Source organism: Musca domestica, unplaced genomic scaffold (genome assembly GCF_030504385.1).
Source record: "Musca domestica strain aabys unplaced genomic scaffold, Musca_domestica.polishedcontigs.V.1.1 19, whole genome shotgun sequence".
Lineage (NCBI taxonomy): Eukaryota > Metazoa > Arthropoda > Insecta > Diptera > Muscidae > Musca > Musca domestica.
Window position 1 is genome coordinate 9,872,703 of NW_026712245.1, and position 17,535 is coordinate 9,890,237.

The 17,535-nt window shown below is 35.0% G+C and overlaps 2 protein-coding genes across 8 annotated transcripts; one reads left to right on the forward strand and one right to left on the reverse strand.

Annotated features, from left to right (window-relative positions):
• Nucleotides 1-216: 216 nt before the first annotated feature.
• On the forward strand, nt 217-7,170 carry LOC101894593 (dihydrolipoyllysine-residue acetyltransferase component of pyruvate dehydrogenase complex, mitochondrial). Of its 3 annotated transcripts, none has more exons than XM_011293838.3 (8): nt 217-559; nt 3,083-3,264; nt 3,334-3,741; nt 3,865-4,037; nt 4,101-4,249; nt 4,320-4,519; nt 6,170-6,272; nt 6,342-7,170. In XM_011293838.3, exons 1-8 carry the CDS (start codon nt 438-440, stop codon nt 6,469-6,471), a joined length of 1,467 nt encoding a protein of 488 aa, XP_011292140.1. In that variant the 5' UTR covers nt 217-437; the 3' UTR covers nt 6,472-7,170. The 3 variants fall into 3 exon arrangements, with proteins under 3 accessions (XP_011292140.1, XP_005182693.1, XP_005182694.1); XM_005182636.4 differs by having other exon boundaries at nt 218-559; nt 3,817-4,037; XM_005182637.4 differs by having other exon boundaries at nt 218-559; nt 3,334-3,645.
• LOC101894431 (retinaldehyde-binding protein 1) lies at nt 7,162-16,568 on the reverse strand. 5 transcript variants are annotated; one of them, XM_011293837.3, is made up of 5 exons: nt 16,292-16,568; nt 13,225-13,355; nt 13,009-13,119; nt 7,563-8,024; nt 7,162-7,486 (listed from the first exon to the last, which is right to left on the reverse strand). In XM_011293837.3, exons 2-5 carry the CDS (start codon nt 13,348-13,350, stop codon nt 7,304-7,306), a joined length of 882 nt encoding a protein of 293 aa, XP_011292139.1. In that variant the 5' UTR covers nt 13,351-13,355; nt 16,292-16,568; the 3' UTR covers nt 7,162-7,303. The 5 variants fall into 5 exon arrangements, with proteins under 5 accessions (XP_011292139.1, XP_005182692.1, XP_058977248.1 ...); XM_005182635.4 differs by having other exon boundaries at nt 13,225-13,361; nt 16,292-16,565; XM_059121265.1 differs by lacking the exon at nt 16,292-16,568 and adding an exon at nt 15,993-16,148 and having other exon boundaries at nt 13,225-13,361.
• Between the last annotated feature and the right edge of the window lie 967 nt (nt 16,569-17,535).

Here is a 17,535-nt window from a genome sequence, read left to right on the forward strand (position 1 = left end):
CTGTAAAATTATTGCACCGCGTCATATCGAAAAACAAGAAACACTGTCAAAGTATATTTTTTTTATGAAATTAACACTTCCCATCTGCGCCGTCTATTCACACGTCAAATGCCACTTCATTGGACGCTATGCGCTCGTGTTATCTGTTTCACGTTCCATTTAAACGAGAATAAGAAGCAGCATAATCAATTTGCACATTCTGACAGTCATTTGACAACTGTTTTTTTGCTAAAATTTTTGTAGTTCGATACGAATTTGACCTACTGCTGGTTTTATAAGGTCGGTGGAAATCGGGTTTCGATTGGGTTACTTTCCAACAACCAACAAAAACATTGTAGATAAAACGAAAAGTGTCGATTGCCGAGAAAGCGAAACGTAACGAGAAAAAGTGCTGTTATAACTCGATTAGAAAGGAAGAAGTGTTCTCGTGTGCAAAAATGTTGAGGACAATCGCAAGCCGTAACGAATGGATTCTTCGCAGCGCTGCGTCCAAGGCATCACGTTCAGCCGCTGTTCGAGCACTCAGTTCACAAGTCGCCAGAACTGTGCCCTTAATCAGGTGGGCTCCTACTAACAATGTAATTACTCCGGCATAGATTGCCAGGAGGCCTCTGTGGTGGCCGGGAGTGCAAGTGCAATTTTTGTTGCACTTTTAAGGTTATAAACTGTTGTGTAATCTCAATGTCAGTCGGTTGTCGTTGGTGATGAAAGACAGGGAAAATTGTGATTTTTTCGCTACGGCGGAGTGGGGTTGATGTCTGCTAACAAACAAAAAATATTAGTTTTCCCTAATTTGCAATAACATTTAGTCGGCATAGCTGTTTCAAAGTTAATTGATAGAAAGCTGATCGCTGAGGGGCATGTTATGGTCAGAAAGGGGTGAAGTGTAAAAAAAGCATAACGACAAAAACTGCTTTCCATATTAATGATTCGATACAACATTCGTTAGTCGAATGATGCCTGATTATTATCAGTCACATTGTGTTGTCGTCATTGATGTCATTCGCTAGTGGCATGGAAAAAGCGCCAGAATGGGGGGGGGGGGGGTCTACATAGGTAGTTTGCTATCTCTCTATTTTTTTCTTTTCCTAGTTTATAACATATGTTTACTTAAAACAATTTATTTGTTTACATATTGTTTTGTTATTGTTTAGTTGGTGGCCCCACATACATATTTATTTGATAATGCGATAATGTATTATTGGTTGTTTAAGAGATATGTATTTATTTATTGTACCACTAGCGGATTATCAAAAAAAGCCGGTAAAATTTTCCAATATTCTGTAATATATGTGATAACATATGATGAGGAAGACGCTGACGTCGTTGTAACAATTTACTAAATCAGCTGATACCATGGTGTTGGCCCATGGAAGCACAAAGGAATCCTTTATATATCCTTTTAAGTTTATTGAATTTGCTAAATTGTATTGTCTAAAGAGATCTAAATAAGATGACCATGTTAAATCATTTGATTACATTGTTAGCCTTTCTTTGTGAACTATGGCTGACATCCAATTCTTGGCCAATAGATTTAATATCTTTTTGAATGAGAAAATGACAAAGTAATCAGAATTGGCAAGTCCACATTTTTTTGAGTAGGTGTGTTTTCCGTTTACGGAAAGAGATTTTTCTCTTGTAATAGTGTACTAATGGCGACGCTTATGCCTATAAATAACTTTTTTGAGAGTGGTAGACCTTTGCTATACATAATTTTACAAGAAGTTGAGGCTTTCAATGTACATAGGAAAATAAATGTTCAGATGTTACTCTAGTAAAAATTCATCGATTTTTACCCTGATTCCGGGAAACAATTTTTATTTTCTTGGGGGACGGACCTGGAACGCCAATTTTTAGCGGTTCGGTAGTTGTAGTCAAATTATTTATTTCTTGGACTAGGATTTTTTATAAAACCGCCAAAAAGTCGAAAAAGGGCCCATTATGGGGGTCAACCAAATTGACGCCAAATTATTGCTCTTACCTTTCCAAAATACTACTACTACTATGTCCCTTAAAACTGAAGTTTAATTGAGCGAAGGAGAAATGTAAGGTATAATTATAATAAAGTATACTAAATGAACTCAGTGCCTTAGCTAACTGGACAAAATCCTCTTCAGGACATTTGGAGTCGATCTAGCGATGTCCGTCCATCCGTCTGTCTGGCTGGGTGGCTTGTGGATTTGATCCAAACTTGATACATCGTAATAATATTGTCAAACTTAGATCGAGTTTGGGGATGGACAATATCGGTCCACTCCTTCTGGTCCCTCCTCCACAAAATCACAGCATTTTCAAAGAAAATAATTTACTGCACAGAAAGATAAGGGATAATCCGATTTTGTTCCAACTTTGTGAATCCTAAAATTTGCATCAGTGCTACGTCAGGTGTGAAAATGAACAATATCGGTCCATTCCATCAAGTACCTCTCCCACAAAGGGAGAGAAATTTTGAATAATTATAACTCTTAAAAAATGCAGTGTAAGTGTCCGAATGTCTCACAATTAAACACATCGTAATATTTTTATTAATTCAAGGTCTGGTGTGAAAATGGAATATATCGGTCCACTCTTTCACCGATATCACCCCCACAAAGGGTAAAAATTTTGAATATTCGTGAAGCTCATAAAATGCAAAATTAACATCCGATTCCATTCCATATGTGGTACATTTCAATATTTCCAACAACACAAGATCTGTTATAAATATGGTAGAGATCGGACCATTTCTTTTGGTACCTCCCACACAAAGTGTCAAAGTTTTGAATAACCAAAACGATCATAAAATCCGAAATAGAAATTTGGTTTTCTTCTTATTTCACACATCCCATTATTTCTTATAACACAAGATCTGATGTGAAGATGTGATATATCGGCCCACTCCTTCTGGTACCTCCCCCACAAAGGGTCAAAATTTTGAATATCCATGAGGGTCAACAATTCAAATATTCATAACATAACTCAAAATATATTTAAATAATCGAACATTGGGATGAGGGAATGCAGCTGTCGTTAATACCCTCTGATTTCATTTAACTTGTTCTATTTTAATTTTATAAAAATGATCCCCTTTTTTTCTTTATAGAGCCTCAAGACAAATTTTGGTTGCACCAACTAAGCCATTGGGAGCATGGAGCGTGAATTTGGTGCGTGCTTATGCCGATTATCCCGATCACATAAAGGTATCACTGCCCGCATTGTCGCCTACCATGGAACAGGGCACAATTGTCAGTTGGGAAAAGAAGGAAGGTGACAAGCTGAACGAAGGTTCGTGTTTAAATCCCCCCTGGTACCATTTTTACAAAAAAATGCCTCAAATTAAAATTTTTTTCTTAGGTGACCTCTTGGCCGAAATTGAAACCGATAAGGCAACTATGGGTTTTGAGACACCTGAAGAAGGCTACTTGGCCAAAATCATAATTCCTGCCGGTACAAAAGATGTGGCAATTGGCAAATTGATGTGTATTATCGTACAAGAAGAATCCGATGTTGCTGCATTTAAGGACTTCAAGGATACAGGAGCCGCTGCTGCTCCACCCAAACCTGCTGCCGCTCCAGCTCCCGCTGCTGCTGCACCCCCACCACCACCACCACCAGTAGTTGTGGCTGCTCCCCCACCACCTCCACCAGCCGCAGCCCCAGCCGGAGGTAGGCCCATGACCGCCGTTGAACAACGTGGTCCTCGCGTTTACGCCAGTCCAATGGCTAAGAAATTGGCCGAAGCCCAGCAATTACGTTTAGAAGGTTTACTATTGAAATCCTTTTTGTGTTTTTAACTGTGCCGCTTTGAATTGACTAATTCCATACCTTTGCATGTAGGTCGTGGCAGTGGTGTTTATGGCTCAATAAAATCCTCCGATCTTGCAGGCATGGCTGCTGCGCCCTCGTTTGGTGTTGCCGCTGCTGCTCCAGTTGCTCCACAAGGTGGCTATATCGATATACCGGTCAGTAACATTAGAGGTGTTATTGCCAAGCGTCTCTTGGAGTCCAAGCAACAAATACCTCACTACTATGTTACCGTTGAATGCCAAGTGGACAATGTAAGCTACTATCCACACGTAAAAATATTAAAAATTTCACATATATTTTCTTAAATTTTTTAGCTCATGAAACTCCGCGAGAAAATCAATAAGAAATATGAAAAGCAAGGTGTCAAAGTATCCGTCAACGATTTCATTATCAAGGCCACTGCCATTGCTTGTCGCAAGGTACCTGAATCCAATAGCTACTGGATGGGCAATGTTATTAGACAGTAAGCAAGCAATGAGTTATAATTAAAACAATTTAGCATTTATTGTGTTCAATATTTTTAATTTTTGCAGATTCGACAATGTTGATGTCTCTGTTGCCGTGTCAACCGATCGTGGTTTAATTACCCCGATCGTCTTCAGTGCTGATCGCAAGGGTGTCATTGACATTTCCAAGGAAATTAAGGAGTTGGCCGTCAAGGCCAGAGAAAACAAACTCAAACCACAAGAATTCCAAGGCGGCACTGTTAGTGTCTCCAATTTGGGCATGTTCGGTAAGTCTGCAACAATTGATTTACTCCACGAGAATAGACGACGTTTAATCATTCTTACAAGTCAAGTCTATGTAACCAATAGAGAGCCTTTAGGTCTTTTGTTAAGCCCCGAATTCTTAGAAATCGTTTCCGTCTTTTTCTGAGGACAATATTAGATCTCCTTATTTTATAAAATCACTTTGATATTTCGACTTCTTTTATGAAAAGTGAAAAGCAAAGGCTAAATTCCTACGAGCGTTTTTAAAAAAAATTCGATCGTAATAGGCTAAAGTTCGAATGTTAGGGTCAAAAATAAGAAAAAAATAACTTTTATAATAATCAATATTAAATGCGCATTCGCTAATTTTATTCCTATCAAATTTTTTTCGATATCGAATGTGACAATTTTTCCCTAATATGTCTTGCAAGGACAATAGAAGTTCATAGGGACAATAGAAGACTCAGTGAGATCAAAGTTCTTGTATAGGCTTTAAAGTCTGTAGACAACAAAGCCCCCCAAGATCTTCTATAGACAATATACGATGCAAGGTCGTCTGTGAATAATATAAAGTGGTATTAAGTCAGCTTATAAGTGCGGCCTTGGAAGTTTAAATGTACGCGGCAAATATACAGGGTGTGATAAAAAACTGCAACAAAGTCAAACGCCATAATTTTTTCATTTTTTTCTAAATTTTATTGAACGAAAACAAATGTCGGAAATATCATCAAATTTTAGAATAAGTTTAGACTTGTTTGAATTGGTCACCTTTGGCCTTCAAACGGCCAATGAAACCGTCACACGCTGCCCGAATGTTGCTCTGCGGTATTTTGGTCCATTCCCTGCGAAGCGCTTGCTTGAGGTGATAGACACTTTGGTATTTTTTATGCCAGCCTTGCTTTCCAAAATAATCCAGACACAATAGTCCAACGGATTGGTATTTGGAGATTTTGGTGGCCATTGTGCTCTGGAAATGAAGCGAGGAACCTCATTTTGTACCCATTCTTGGGTGGCGTTTGCTGAGTGCGATTGTGCTGACTTCTATTGGAATGTCCAAGGTCTGAGGCCAAAATTAATACACCCTCCAGAATATTTTCGCAATAATATTCGGCATTTATTCATGCATGCCACGGTCGATTAATATGAACATCGGCTGTTATGGCGGCCCACACCATCACCATGGCCGACGCTTAAGTTCTGGTGGCCAACCGATAGTGCACATTTTCAGCTGACCACTTTGACAAGTAAACACGATAATTTTGTTTGTTTACAAATTGCTGGACAACAAATTTTTTCTCATCGGAGACGGAGAAAACCAAATTCGGTACTTCACCACTTTCGGCGAAACAACTCTTTAGCTCTTTTGAGTCTATTTTCTTTCTGTTGTGATGTAAGTTCTTGCACTTTTTGTAATTTCAATGGCTTTACCCCGAGGTTATTTTTCAGTATTTGTCGAATGGAATGTTGCGATATGTTCAGCTCATGAGCCATTTTTCGGCCACTGTTTTCGTTGCAGTTTTTTCATCTCACCCTGTATTTTAGAATAGAATTAAAACTATATATTCACCACATGTGTTGACACTGACAATACAGTACCATCCTTAAACACTGTATGGTTGTTTGCAAAAAAAAAACTCTATTGATTTATTTATGTTTCTATTGCATAATTTTAGGCGTTTCACAATTTTGTGCTGTAATCAATCCACCACAGTCTTGCATTTTGGCAGTAGGCACCACATCCAAGAAACTTTTGCCTGATCCAGACAGTCTTAAGGGGTAAGTGCTGTGAAAATTATGCAGCTCTCTAGATTTGTAAATAATAACAAATTGTTCTTTTTCCCCCAGCTTCAAAGAAGTTAATGTAATGAATGTAACACTCTCCGCTGATCACAGAACCGTTGATGGTGCCGTTGCAGCCAAATGGCTACAATATTTCCGTGACTTTATTGAGGATCCAGCCAATATGATTCTATAAATCATAAAATCTCCACAAGAAGAACTCATTTGAATAGATATTATGCCATTATTACAACAACAAGAAATAAACCTGCCATCGATCATCAGGAGGGAGGAGTAATATAAATACCATAAATACAACAACAACAAAGACTCCAACGGAACACTCACATTTTAGAATAATGTAACACCACCATCATCGGCAACCCAAACTAATAACAATTACCTACACAATTGAGGTTATGTGCAAAATGTGGAAACCACTCTTAATGCCTAATTGGAACTAGCTTATCTATTGTAATTATTTTATTGTTTTGTTATTTTATGCCAAAAGCAAAGTACTACATACATATTTATTAATACTAGTTTTTTGTTTAAAAAAAAAAAACAAAGTGAAAGAAACCCCCCTCAGAAACAATCAACAATTATTGTTATGCCAATCAATTTCCCCCTTTCATAGAAATATTAATATGAATTGAAATAACGAAATGGTGGATATTGTCATTAAGATTTATTAACTTTTTCATTTTATACCTACAGCGCTAGGTAAAACTAGAATGTGGTTTCTTCTAAACATTAAATTTGTTCACAAAAAGCATTGGCATTTTCAAGAGATATTAAAACAGAAAATATTGTTGTTATGTTTCGTATAGAAAACCCCAGAGAAAGTACGAATAAATTTAGTTACAAAAAAAGAAAGACACTCAGATGAAATTTATTTAAAACGTTTTCTTTTTTTATTTACACTCTAGGTACTTATAAGCAACAAACTCAAATCTAATAAGAGGTTCTTAAGGAAGGAATGATTTAGTGAAACTTAAAACTACAAAGCAATGGATGAATGGTAAAATTTACCATTTTGCAGGTCCAAATTCAGACCATTCTTTGATGTAATCTTCGTGTTTTTCCACAGCTTGAATCCAATCCTTGCCGTTATAGTCAATCTTTGGTAATTTGCCCTTGTAATTTTCAGGCAGGATTTCGGGTGAAAGGAATTTTTGCAATGATTTCATGTCGCTGCCATGGAAATGCATCTAAATTTGAAGAAACAAACAATTTAATTAGTCATTGATGCCAAAGGCTGCAATCGTTTTCAAAAATCCAACTTACTCTCTTATTCAATTTCTCTCTGACAAAAGGCTTGAACAATGACCAAACCATTTTGAAAAGGAAAGGTTGCTTTACAAAGTGAATTTCCTTGGTACGCAATGGCATGGCATCCTGAATGAATGTCAGCAAACGTTTCGAGAATGTGGGCGACAGGGCTTTGATTTGTTTCATCGACAAGCCTTCGAAATCCATAATGCATACAACACCACGAATTTGTGTTTCAATTTCTAGCTGGGCGGCAATGTGCACCAAGTACAGCATACGGAAGACATCATCGGCTGGCACTTGACTGGGATTCCATAATTCGCCACAGTTCACAATGAGAACACGGCGACCCAATTGATCACAGTTTTTCAGGACGTTGATGACATTGCCATTGGTGAATTGTTCACGAACATGTTCGACACACAAGCCATGTACCAAAGCAGCATTTTCTTTGCGGAACGAAGCAGTGGTCTTCATCTGCAAAAAAGAAATATCGAAAAGGACAAAGGTAATTGGTTATCAAACGATTAATAATTATTGTTTTATTTTTATAACCATTGTGACGTAACCATTATGGCCAATATTGAGTAGTTTAGTCACATTGGCCATTTGTAGATTAGAAAATTGAAGTCATAAAACCGACAATTATGACCATCTGGTATTTATCGTTATATTTGTGCTCAAGAAAATTTTTGTAGATAAAGTAGCAATTTTTAGATAAATGTTGGGTTTTTTCGCAAATAAAAGTAGTTTTTTTTGGGCGCAAAAGAAATTTATTTATAACACTTTCTTTAGAAGAATTTCGACTTTTTAGATAAATGTTGGGTTTTTCGCAAATAAAAGTAGTTTTTTTAGAGCGGAAAAGAAATTTATTTATAACCCTTTCTTTAGAAGAATTTCGACTCATTTTGCAATTATGAGTTATAATCACATAGTTGATGTTTAGTATAATGCAATGGCTTTAAATTTTCCAAGATTGTTTTATTAGGGCTATGACATGTAAACAAGATAACAAAGACTTTGTTTGCAAAGTGGAAAGGTGAGGATGGCATATTCCCGAAATATTAGTTCGTGGTCATTGAATAGATGTGGGACCCTACATTGAAATTTTGTGTAGCAAAGAGTTCGAACTATCCACTATCTCATCTTCTTATTGGTCTACAACTAAAAAGAAATTTGCCTGAGTTGAAATCATGGGTTTGCTGATAGATGTATACCCTCAGGAACTGTTTGTTTATTTAAATATTTATATCCTGCACCACAAGGTGGTCAGGGTATTATGTCTTTGTGCATTTGTTTGTAACAGGCAAAAGGAAACGAGATAGACCCATAGTTCCATTTGATGATCTGCATAGAATCATGTTCAGAGTCGATTTATACATGTCCGTTCGTCTTCCCGCCTGTCCATGTATTTTTGTAAACGAAGTACAGGTTGCATTTATTGTCCCGATCTAGATGAAATTTTGCACAAATCATTTGTTTGACCCAAGGAAGAACCTTATTCAATTTGGGGATAATAGGTCAAAATTTATATATACCTCCCATATATATCTTCCTCCGATTTGCCTTTTTATTGTGCACCAAACGTGTAATATTAGCCCAAATAGGAAGCAATTTTGCATATACGACCAACTTAAGGCTGGAAATATGTATTCCACATTTGATCGAAATCGGTTCAGATATAGCTATAGCTCCCACATATATATTGTTCATACGATTTGTTGAATTTGCCCTGCACAGCTATATTATGCACTCGGTAGTAACGATATTTGGTGAAATATATCAAATATACCACAGAAATACATTTGCCAAATTTTATCGAGATCGGTTCAGATTTGGATATAGCTCCCATATATATCTTCGTCCGATTTTCCTTTTATAGTGGACCAAACGGGATGGAATTTGGCACTTACGACCAAATTGGGTCTAGAAACAGAAAGTATGTCAAATTTGATGAGAATCGGTTCAGATATAGCTATAGCTCCTATATATATTGTTTATCCGATTTGTTGAATTTGTCCTGCACAGCCATAATATGCACTCGGTAGTAACGATATTCGGGGAAATATATCAAATACAGCTCAGAAATAACTTTGCCAAATTTTATCGACATCGGTTCAGATTTGGATATAGCTCCAATATAACAATATATATATTAATCCGATTTCAAGTTAATTGTGCACCAAAAGGATAGAACAAGCCCGAATTAAAAAGGCACAAATGCCTCGGCAAGTTTGGGTTTCTCGCTTCGTTTCCAGCGCACAATGGCCACCAAAATCTCCGGATACCAATCCGTTGGACTATTGTGTCTGAAGTATTTTGAAAAGCAAGGTTGGCACTAAAAATGCCAAAGTGTCGATCGTTGATCGTTCCAAAATTGGTATTGGGAAAACTAAAGAGACCTAAGAAAAAAAGAGGTGGTTGTCTCTTATAACTCTTAGAAAAGAGTCTGTTATTTTTCTTTTTTAGGGGTGGTAACAGAAGTTACCCAGGACAAAAAAAATTGAACAAAAGGTAGGAAACCCTTCCAAACGTATTGTGAGTATCCGTCTACCAATCATCAAATTCTCTGAAAGTGATTTCGGCTATACATATATATGTATGGTTCGTGTATGTTCTCTCCATAGCAATACGTTCTGAAGTTATAAAAATTGTTTTCAATTGTTCTTTACTGTAATTTATATTTTGTTACAGTAAAACAAAATCAAAAGCAAACAAATCAAAACGACTGAAGATTAGTAATTGTTTTTCACAACTAACAATGGAAATTTCTTGGTTTATTGATAAGCGAAATGTTTAAAGTGTTTTCGAAATTATAATATATGTATGCGGATCTCATTAGTTGAAGTGTCAAAGCGAAGACGACGACAAGACTATCGACCACCTTTTTGATGGGTATAGTGTAATTATTTTATTATTTATAGACTGTTTCTTATCTCATGTTTTGTGATTCTTCTGTGACCGTTGCTTCTGCTTCTTATTCTTAATGTCTCAGAATCGACTTAAACCATGTCAAAGGTGTACACGGAGCGGAGCGTTCATTGGTTCGGCTCGTTATCGGCATTGCAAATTCCATTTTGAATCAATGCTAATTATGATGGCCATACACACATGCATGTAGCAACAACGCGAACTGTATATCAGTCGTTAGACACAGAATGTTTTTCTTATCACCACCGTCCGTCTGTCTGTCCAATTGAACCAAAAAGAAGACAACAAAGATCAAATGGTCTCAACAGTTTATAATTATAATACACATACGTATTGTGAAAAATGTATATTCTTTTGAAAGGAGGTCATTTCTAAAAAGCTGTTTTATTTTTTGATATGACAAGGCTTTTTTGATGAATGTCTTGTTTGGGTTTGTTTTGACCCAACACCGGATAAACAATATGCTAATGATGCTAGCTAGAATTGCTACCGATTTTATGCAAAGAAATTAAAATTTTGTTTTTGAAAACAATTTCACCTTCTAGGTTCGATGATGTCTCTGAATGGCATTCTAACTAAAATTTCAGGGTCTATGAATGATAAATAGTATCAGAAAGTCTTACTAAGAATAATAATAATATGTTTATATTTTACCGAATTCAGTAAAACCAGCTGATTTAAACTGCCAATGCAATTGCATTGTTATTCTTTTTAAAGGAGGCCACTTCTAAAATTAGTTTTTGATATGACAAGGCTTTTTTTAATAAATGTTTTGTTTGTTTTTTTTTTTGAAAAAAAAAAAAAAACACCAGTTTATCCGGTATATGCTAATGACACAAGAATTGCTACCGTTTTTATGCAAATATATTAAAATTTGTTTTTAAAAACTATAAACCTCTAGGTTAGAAGATGTTTTTTAATGGAATTCTATGTAAAACTTAAGGGTTTGTGATAATTAGTCTCAGAAAGTCGTACTAAGAATAATAATTTGTTTATATTTTACCGAATTAAGTAAAACCGGTTGATTTAAACTGCCAATGCAATTGTGAAAAGTGAATATTCTTTTTAAAGGAGGCCACTTCTAAAATTAGTTTTTGATATGACAAATTTTTTTTTTTTTGATGAATGTCTGTTTGGGTTTGTTTTGAAAAAACACTCGTTTATCCGGTAATGCAAATGATGCTAGAATTGCTACCGTTTTTATGCAAAAATCTTAAAATTTGTTTCTAAACAATAGAAACCTCTAGGTTAGATGATGTCTTTGAATGGAATTTTAACTAAACCTTCAGAGTCTGTGATAATTCAAGAAAAATGCACACATATCAAAAGGGAAGAATGCATTATTTGTCCAAAGAACCTATTCCAGATGCATTTTTGTATTATTTTTTCGATATTGAGCAATTTTTCGAATTTGCTGAGTCCAATTTATAATAGCCATTGGTTTTCACTTACAAAACTGAATTTGGAGTTGATCGGATAAAGTTTTGAAAAGAACAAAAATCTCTAATGTAAACATACTACCAGTAAGGAAAAGTCAAAAGTCGAGCGGGGCCGACTATATGATACCCTACACCACTATGCATATTTAGTAGAGCTCTCGTGACAAAACAATTTATTTGAAGGAGATCATACCACCTATCAACATTTGGATATAGAGCAGTTATAGTTTGGTTTCAGAAGGAACTTATATATAATATATGGGAGGCATATCCAATTCTGAAACGATTTTCACTAAATTTGACGGAGACATTTTTATTTTTTATACCAAATAATATTGCTATAGAATGCATGATATCGCTTCGAGAAGGATTATATTAAAAAAATATATTTCGGACCGAGTTCCACAAAATCGAAATGTACGTCCCGAAATTCACTTCATCTGAGCCATTATTTGCACAATTAACCTGAAATCGGATTAAGGATATATATGGGAACTATATCCACATCTTAGCCGATCCCGATAAAATTTGGCAAAGGTATATCCAAGCTCTCTAAAATATCTGGTAGCAAATATCATTGTGACCAATTCAACAGCTAAAGAGTTGCTTCGCTTGGCCGAAAGTGGTGAACTGCCGAAAAAAAATGTAAAAATTATTTCGTTTGACTTTTTTGCAGTTTTTTATCTCACTCTGTAGAGAGCATGTCCCATATAAGGTCGGACAAGACTATTTTTGAAAATAAAGTTACTAGTTTTTAATTTAGACTTTCTGTGAATTTTAAATCCCATTTATGTGTGTTTGACAACAAACTTGGTAGTTAGATGGGCTTACTGGCCGACCTTATAAAGGCCTTGATAGAGGGCCAAAGCCGTCGAATACAAAATGAAACATTGTCAGTTTCTTGCCTGAAGTAAAATAAAAATGATTGCCGTTTTTAAATCAAATTACTCCGTTTTATGACATTATCCTAATATTATCCTTTCGATATACGCCATATTGCAACAATCACTACCGTTGGTGATAGAAACTTCCGGGTTTCATATATTTTTTCCTATCTGCTATTCTAGCAAATATTCCATATTCCTACATACCTTTTCAAATGCACTCTGTGGATAGAAGTGGCAGGCTCTCAGGAAAATGATCAAAAACTCATCATCATCTCTGTATTTGAGATCGGGGCAGGCATTTAACAGCTCACGCAACTGAAATTAAAAAAAAATATTTTTTCTATCTAAAGAACGATTCTTAAAAATGGTCATGGAATTTTTTTTTTCAAATGTTAATCCAAAATATGTTTCGACAATTACCTCTTTAATGGCTGCTTCTTTAATTTCTGGTGTCTCACGTAATTCATTTTTGGCTATTTCCAAGGTTTCGGGTTTAACAAAGCCGGTACGAATATTGAAAGCTTCTTCACTGTTTGTGTTTGACATGTTGACTGTTGCTGTTTTCGGACGGTATGAAAATAATAACACAAAAATGATCGTTGAAATAATGTTTTGAATATTCCAAACAACAAAAATAACAACACAATGTTTAAGCTTTAAGTTAGGCTTTAACGTGCAATTATGGGGGCTTTAGATTATGCGATTAGTATGAGATGGTGTTGAGGGGAAAAAAGCTTAGAATTGAGAGTGTATGATAAAAATCGATAGTAATATAGTATCGTGTTTCAAATAGCAGTTTCAAATTAACTAATTTTGAATTATTTTAAAAGGCATTGTAGGTAATTTCTAATGGGTTTTTATTATTATAACGAATCTCTGGGAAGTTTTTTATGTTCAAGTGTAGATTTGATAAGATCTAGCAAGCGATTTTGTTATGTTCGGACCAGGTGGCAAATTAATTTTCGAAGAATAACACCTGCTCCAGTAGTAATATAATTTATGGAACAAAACATCAACCTTATTCGATCGTATGATATTTTTGTAATGCCTATGCATGATATCTAAAAGATAAGACACATGTTCCTAACTTATTTTAAATATCATAAACATGTTTACATTTTTTTTAAATATAGACATTTAAAATTTCAATAATCAATGTTAATATTTTATCGAGACGATAAAATATTTTTCATTCTTTCTATTTTGTTTTTGTTTTTGAATAAATCTGTGCGATAAGATAACGACAACAGCGTGTTAATGGTATAACGCATAGGCTTTGTGAATATTTACCTCAACATAAACAATTGAATCAATTCTTTTCAATTTGTTTATCAAAATACGTATTATTTTAAGCAGAAAACATTGTAAAAAGCAGTTCGACTTAAAGAGTTTACTTTTCATAGGCCATGGAGAGAAAGTCAAGGAAATTATTTTTTTATTTAAACACACAAATGATATCTCGATTGATTTAAAAAGAACAGTGTGGCTTGTTTGTTCGGGATACCGTAGTATTTTGTTGTTGCAAAATGGTCAGGCTTATCCCTTTATTGTTGTTTTTATAAAAACAACGTTTGTTTATTAGTGGAGAACGATGGTAATGTTTACCAGGGGGTAAGGCAGGGAATACCTAGGTTTCGGAAAGAGTCACCAATCCTCATCAGTTCCCTTGTTTTTTGTCTGGGATATTCTCCCCAGAAGTTATTTTAAAATAACTTCTATGACAAAAAACATTTTTTACCCAAGTGACGAGATCGTAAGCTCAATAGAAGAGGAACCAAAGAATTAAATAAAACTAAAATTCTTTTGGAAAGTCTTCTAAATCTTACAACCGCACTTATAAACATTTTCATCTTTCTCCACTTGTTATGCTTTCGTTCAACCTGATTGATTTAAAATTTAAATTGAATTGATTTTAAAAATTTAAATAAATCTAAAAATCGGTGTCTCATCGAAATAACGGTTTTAGATCCTAGGTCTCTGTGAATAAAAATCCGTTTCAGGATATTTAGAGTCGATCTAGCGATGTCTGTCCGTCCGTCTGTCTGGCTGGTGCGCACGATAACTCTCGAAGGGAGTATCCGATTTTATCCAAACTTGGTACATCGTAATATTATTGTCAAAACTTATATCGAGTTCGGACGTGGGCAATATCGGTCTACTCCTTCTTGTACCTCCCACACAAAATGTCGACATTTTCAAAGAAAATAATTTACTGCACAGAAAGAGAAAAGATAATCCGATTTTGCTCCAACTTTGCAAATCCTAATATTTGCATCAGTGCTAGGTCAGGTGCGAAAATGGGCAAATAATTCCTTCACAAAGGGTCAAAATTCTGAACAATTAAAACTCTTACAAAATGTGATGTTTGTGATTCCGATTGTCTTTAAATTTCACACATCACGCCAGACCCAAGGTCTGGCGTTAAGATGGAATATATCGGTCCCCTCCATCTGGTACCTACCCACAAGGGGTCAACATTTTGAATGTCCATGAAGCTCATAAAATGCAAAAAAAAAAAAAAAACGATTTTATCCAGACTTGCCAAATCTCAAGCACAGATACCATCAGTAATCTAAAATCGAACTAATTCAACCTAAAACCAGCCTTAAAAGCGCTTACTGCCACCTTTACTCTCAAAGAAAAATTGTGTTTTGGATTTAAAGGCAAAGTTATTTAAAGAGAACCATTTCATGCGACAATTTTCAGACTGAGAACTTTTTTCCAATATGGAGTAAATTAATATTTTTAAAAACTTTTTCAGAAATATTTATCTCTTATAATTAATATATACACGTATACATATCCTTAAGGATAAAATTATAATCTTCAAGGAATTTATTCTATCTATTCTCAAAGAAATCGAAATGTTCTCAAAGAGCCTGTTCAAATTGAACTTGTCACAATGAACCTCATATCCTTATGCCGTTAAAAGGACATATGGATCTTTTATTTCACAAAAAATTAATCGTCAAATTAAAAAAATGTCACATAAAATTTTGAAATCTATTCAAAAATATTCTTCAAATAATTTTGGGATTTTCTCTTTTCTGAAATTCTCGAGCATTTTGTGCTAGGAATAACTTTTTGTTTTTGTAACTGTGCCATATTATTGGCATATCACTTTAATTTTGTAAATACTTGGACCGTTAAACATTTATTATTTATTCAAAATATTATTTCTCTAATACCGACGATTTGTGACCCGAACAATATCCTTTTTGAAACTGTTTTTGTATTTTCAGACACAATTTCCACGCTACATCACAATGTCTAAAGAACACTTCAAAACTTGTCGTCAAGTCGAGTCGTTTAATAGAAAATCACCAAAAATTACTTGACAATGCAAAATAAAACAAACATTTGTTTTTATTTCGGATTCAATAATTAGTTTTCACATGCAATGGAAATTATGCAAAATTATTCTTTGATTAGTTTTCAAATTAATTCAAATGCGTGCACTTTGAGTTGAGTTTTGATCACCACTTACGTTTTTTTCTTTAGTTTCGGTTTAGATTTTCTAAAATTTGTTCGAAATTATCACAGGATTTGGGGGGAAGGTTCTAGGCAGTTGTTGGCTGAGTCCTATAGAAAAATTCGATTCTAATGGACGGAATTGGCGTTGGTGTTTTTTTTTTACTTTGGCTTTGATATTTTAGTTGATCATCGATCGACACGTTGTTTCAACCGACTAATTGTTCGGAATGAATGTTGATCCCTTGTGAGTTCTGAAACGCTGTGCCAGCACGTTTATGTAGTCCAGCCTTTAAGAAGATTGTCCAATAAGACGGCGTCGCCGTCGTTGTCGTTCTCTGATTTGTGTTGTTGTTCTGAATTCTTATCAAATTCAGCAATAATTATTTTCAAAATACAAATGAACAAACAAATATTAAATCAAGTGGCGAAACTATAACATTATTTTGAGCAACCTGATAAATATGTGAATGAGAGAGAGAACAGCGCAAAGTGGGAGAGAGGGAATCACCCGGTCATTCCCATTGGCAATTAAATTCATTTGATAATTGCCAACAACATGTCTCCAGCACAGTTCTTGTTCTCAGTACCGGGTGCTGGGTTTACCATCAAGTCCAAAGGGTAGGCAGACTCACATTGTTAGGCGTTCACTCATTACCTCGGTCACGATGACAAATGTAAACAACCAGTTGAGTTAAATGTTATGCCATGACGAACTTTGATATTTCCACAGATTTTTTCTGAAATAATAAAACAAAACAGCATCGAGGTCTTGCGAAACATTTATAATATATAAATATCAAGAACACTTACATTCAACTCTCAATTTCATAATTGAAAATTAATTTCAAAATTGAGCAAGGAAGCGTCTTATCAATTCTGCGTTCCATTATTTCAGCAATCAATAAATTCGGCTTTCGCTTTCTCTCCCAATCTCTCTCTCTCTTTCTGAAACAATCGAATATTTCCATGGCTTATCAGTCAAAAGTGGCGAAAAAAGTTTAAAATTGATTACTTCCAACCACCTTCGCACATTATCATTATCTAATGAAACAAAAATGAACATTTTGCGGTTCCCCATTTCAAATTGATCTATGGACTCGCAGAATAATGAGCAAGACATTGTTTTTTTTTTCAATTATAGCCATTTGTATAAAGTGGAAGGTATACTAAGTTTTGCCACCTAATTTGTGACTAATCGAAATAATCAATTTAGAAGCAATAAAAAATATGACATATATACGATCCATGGTACAATTA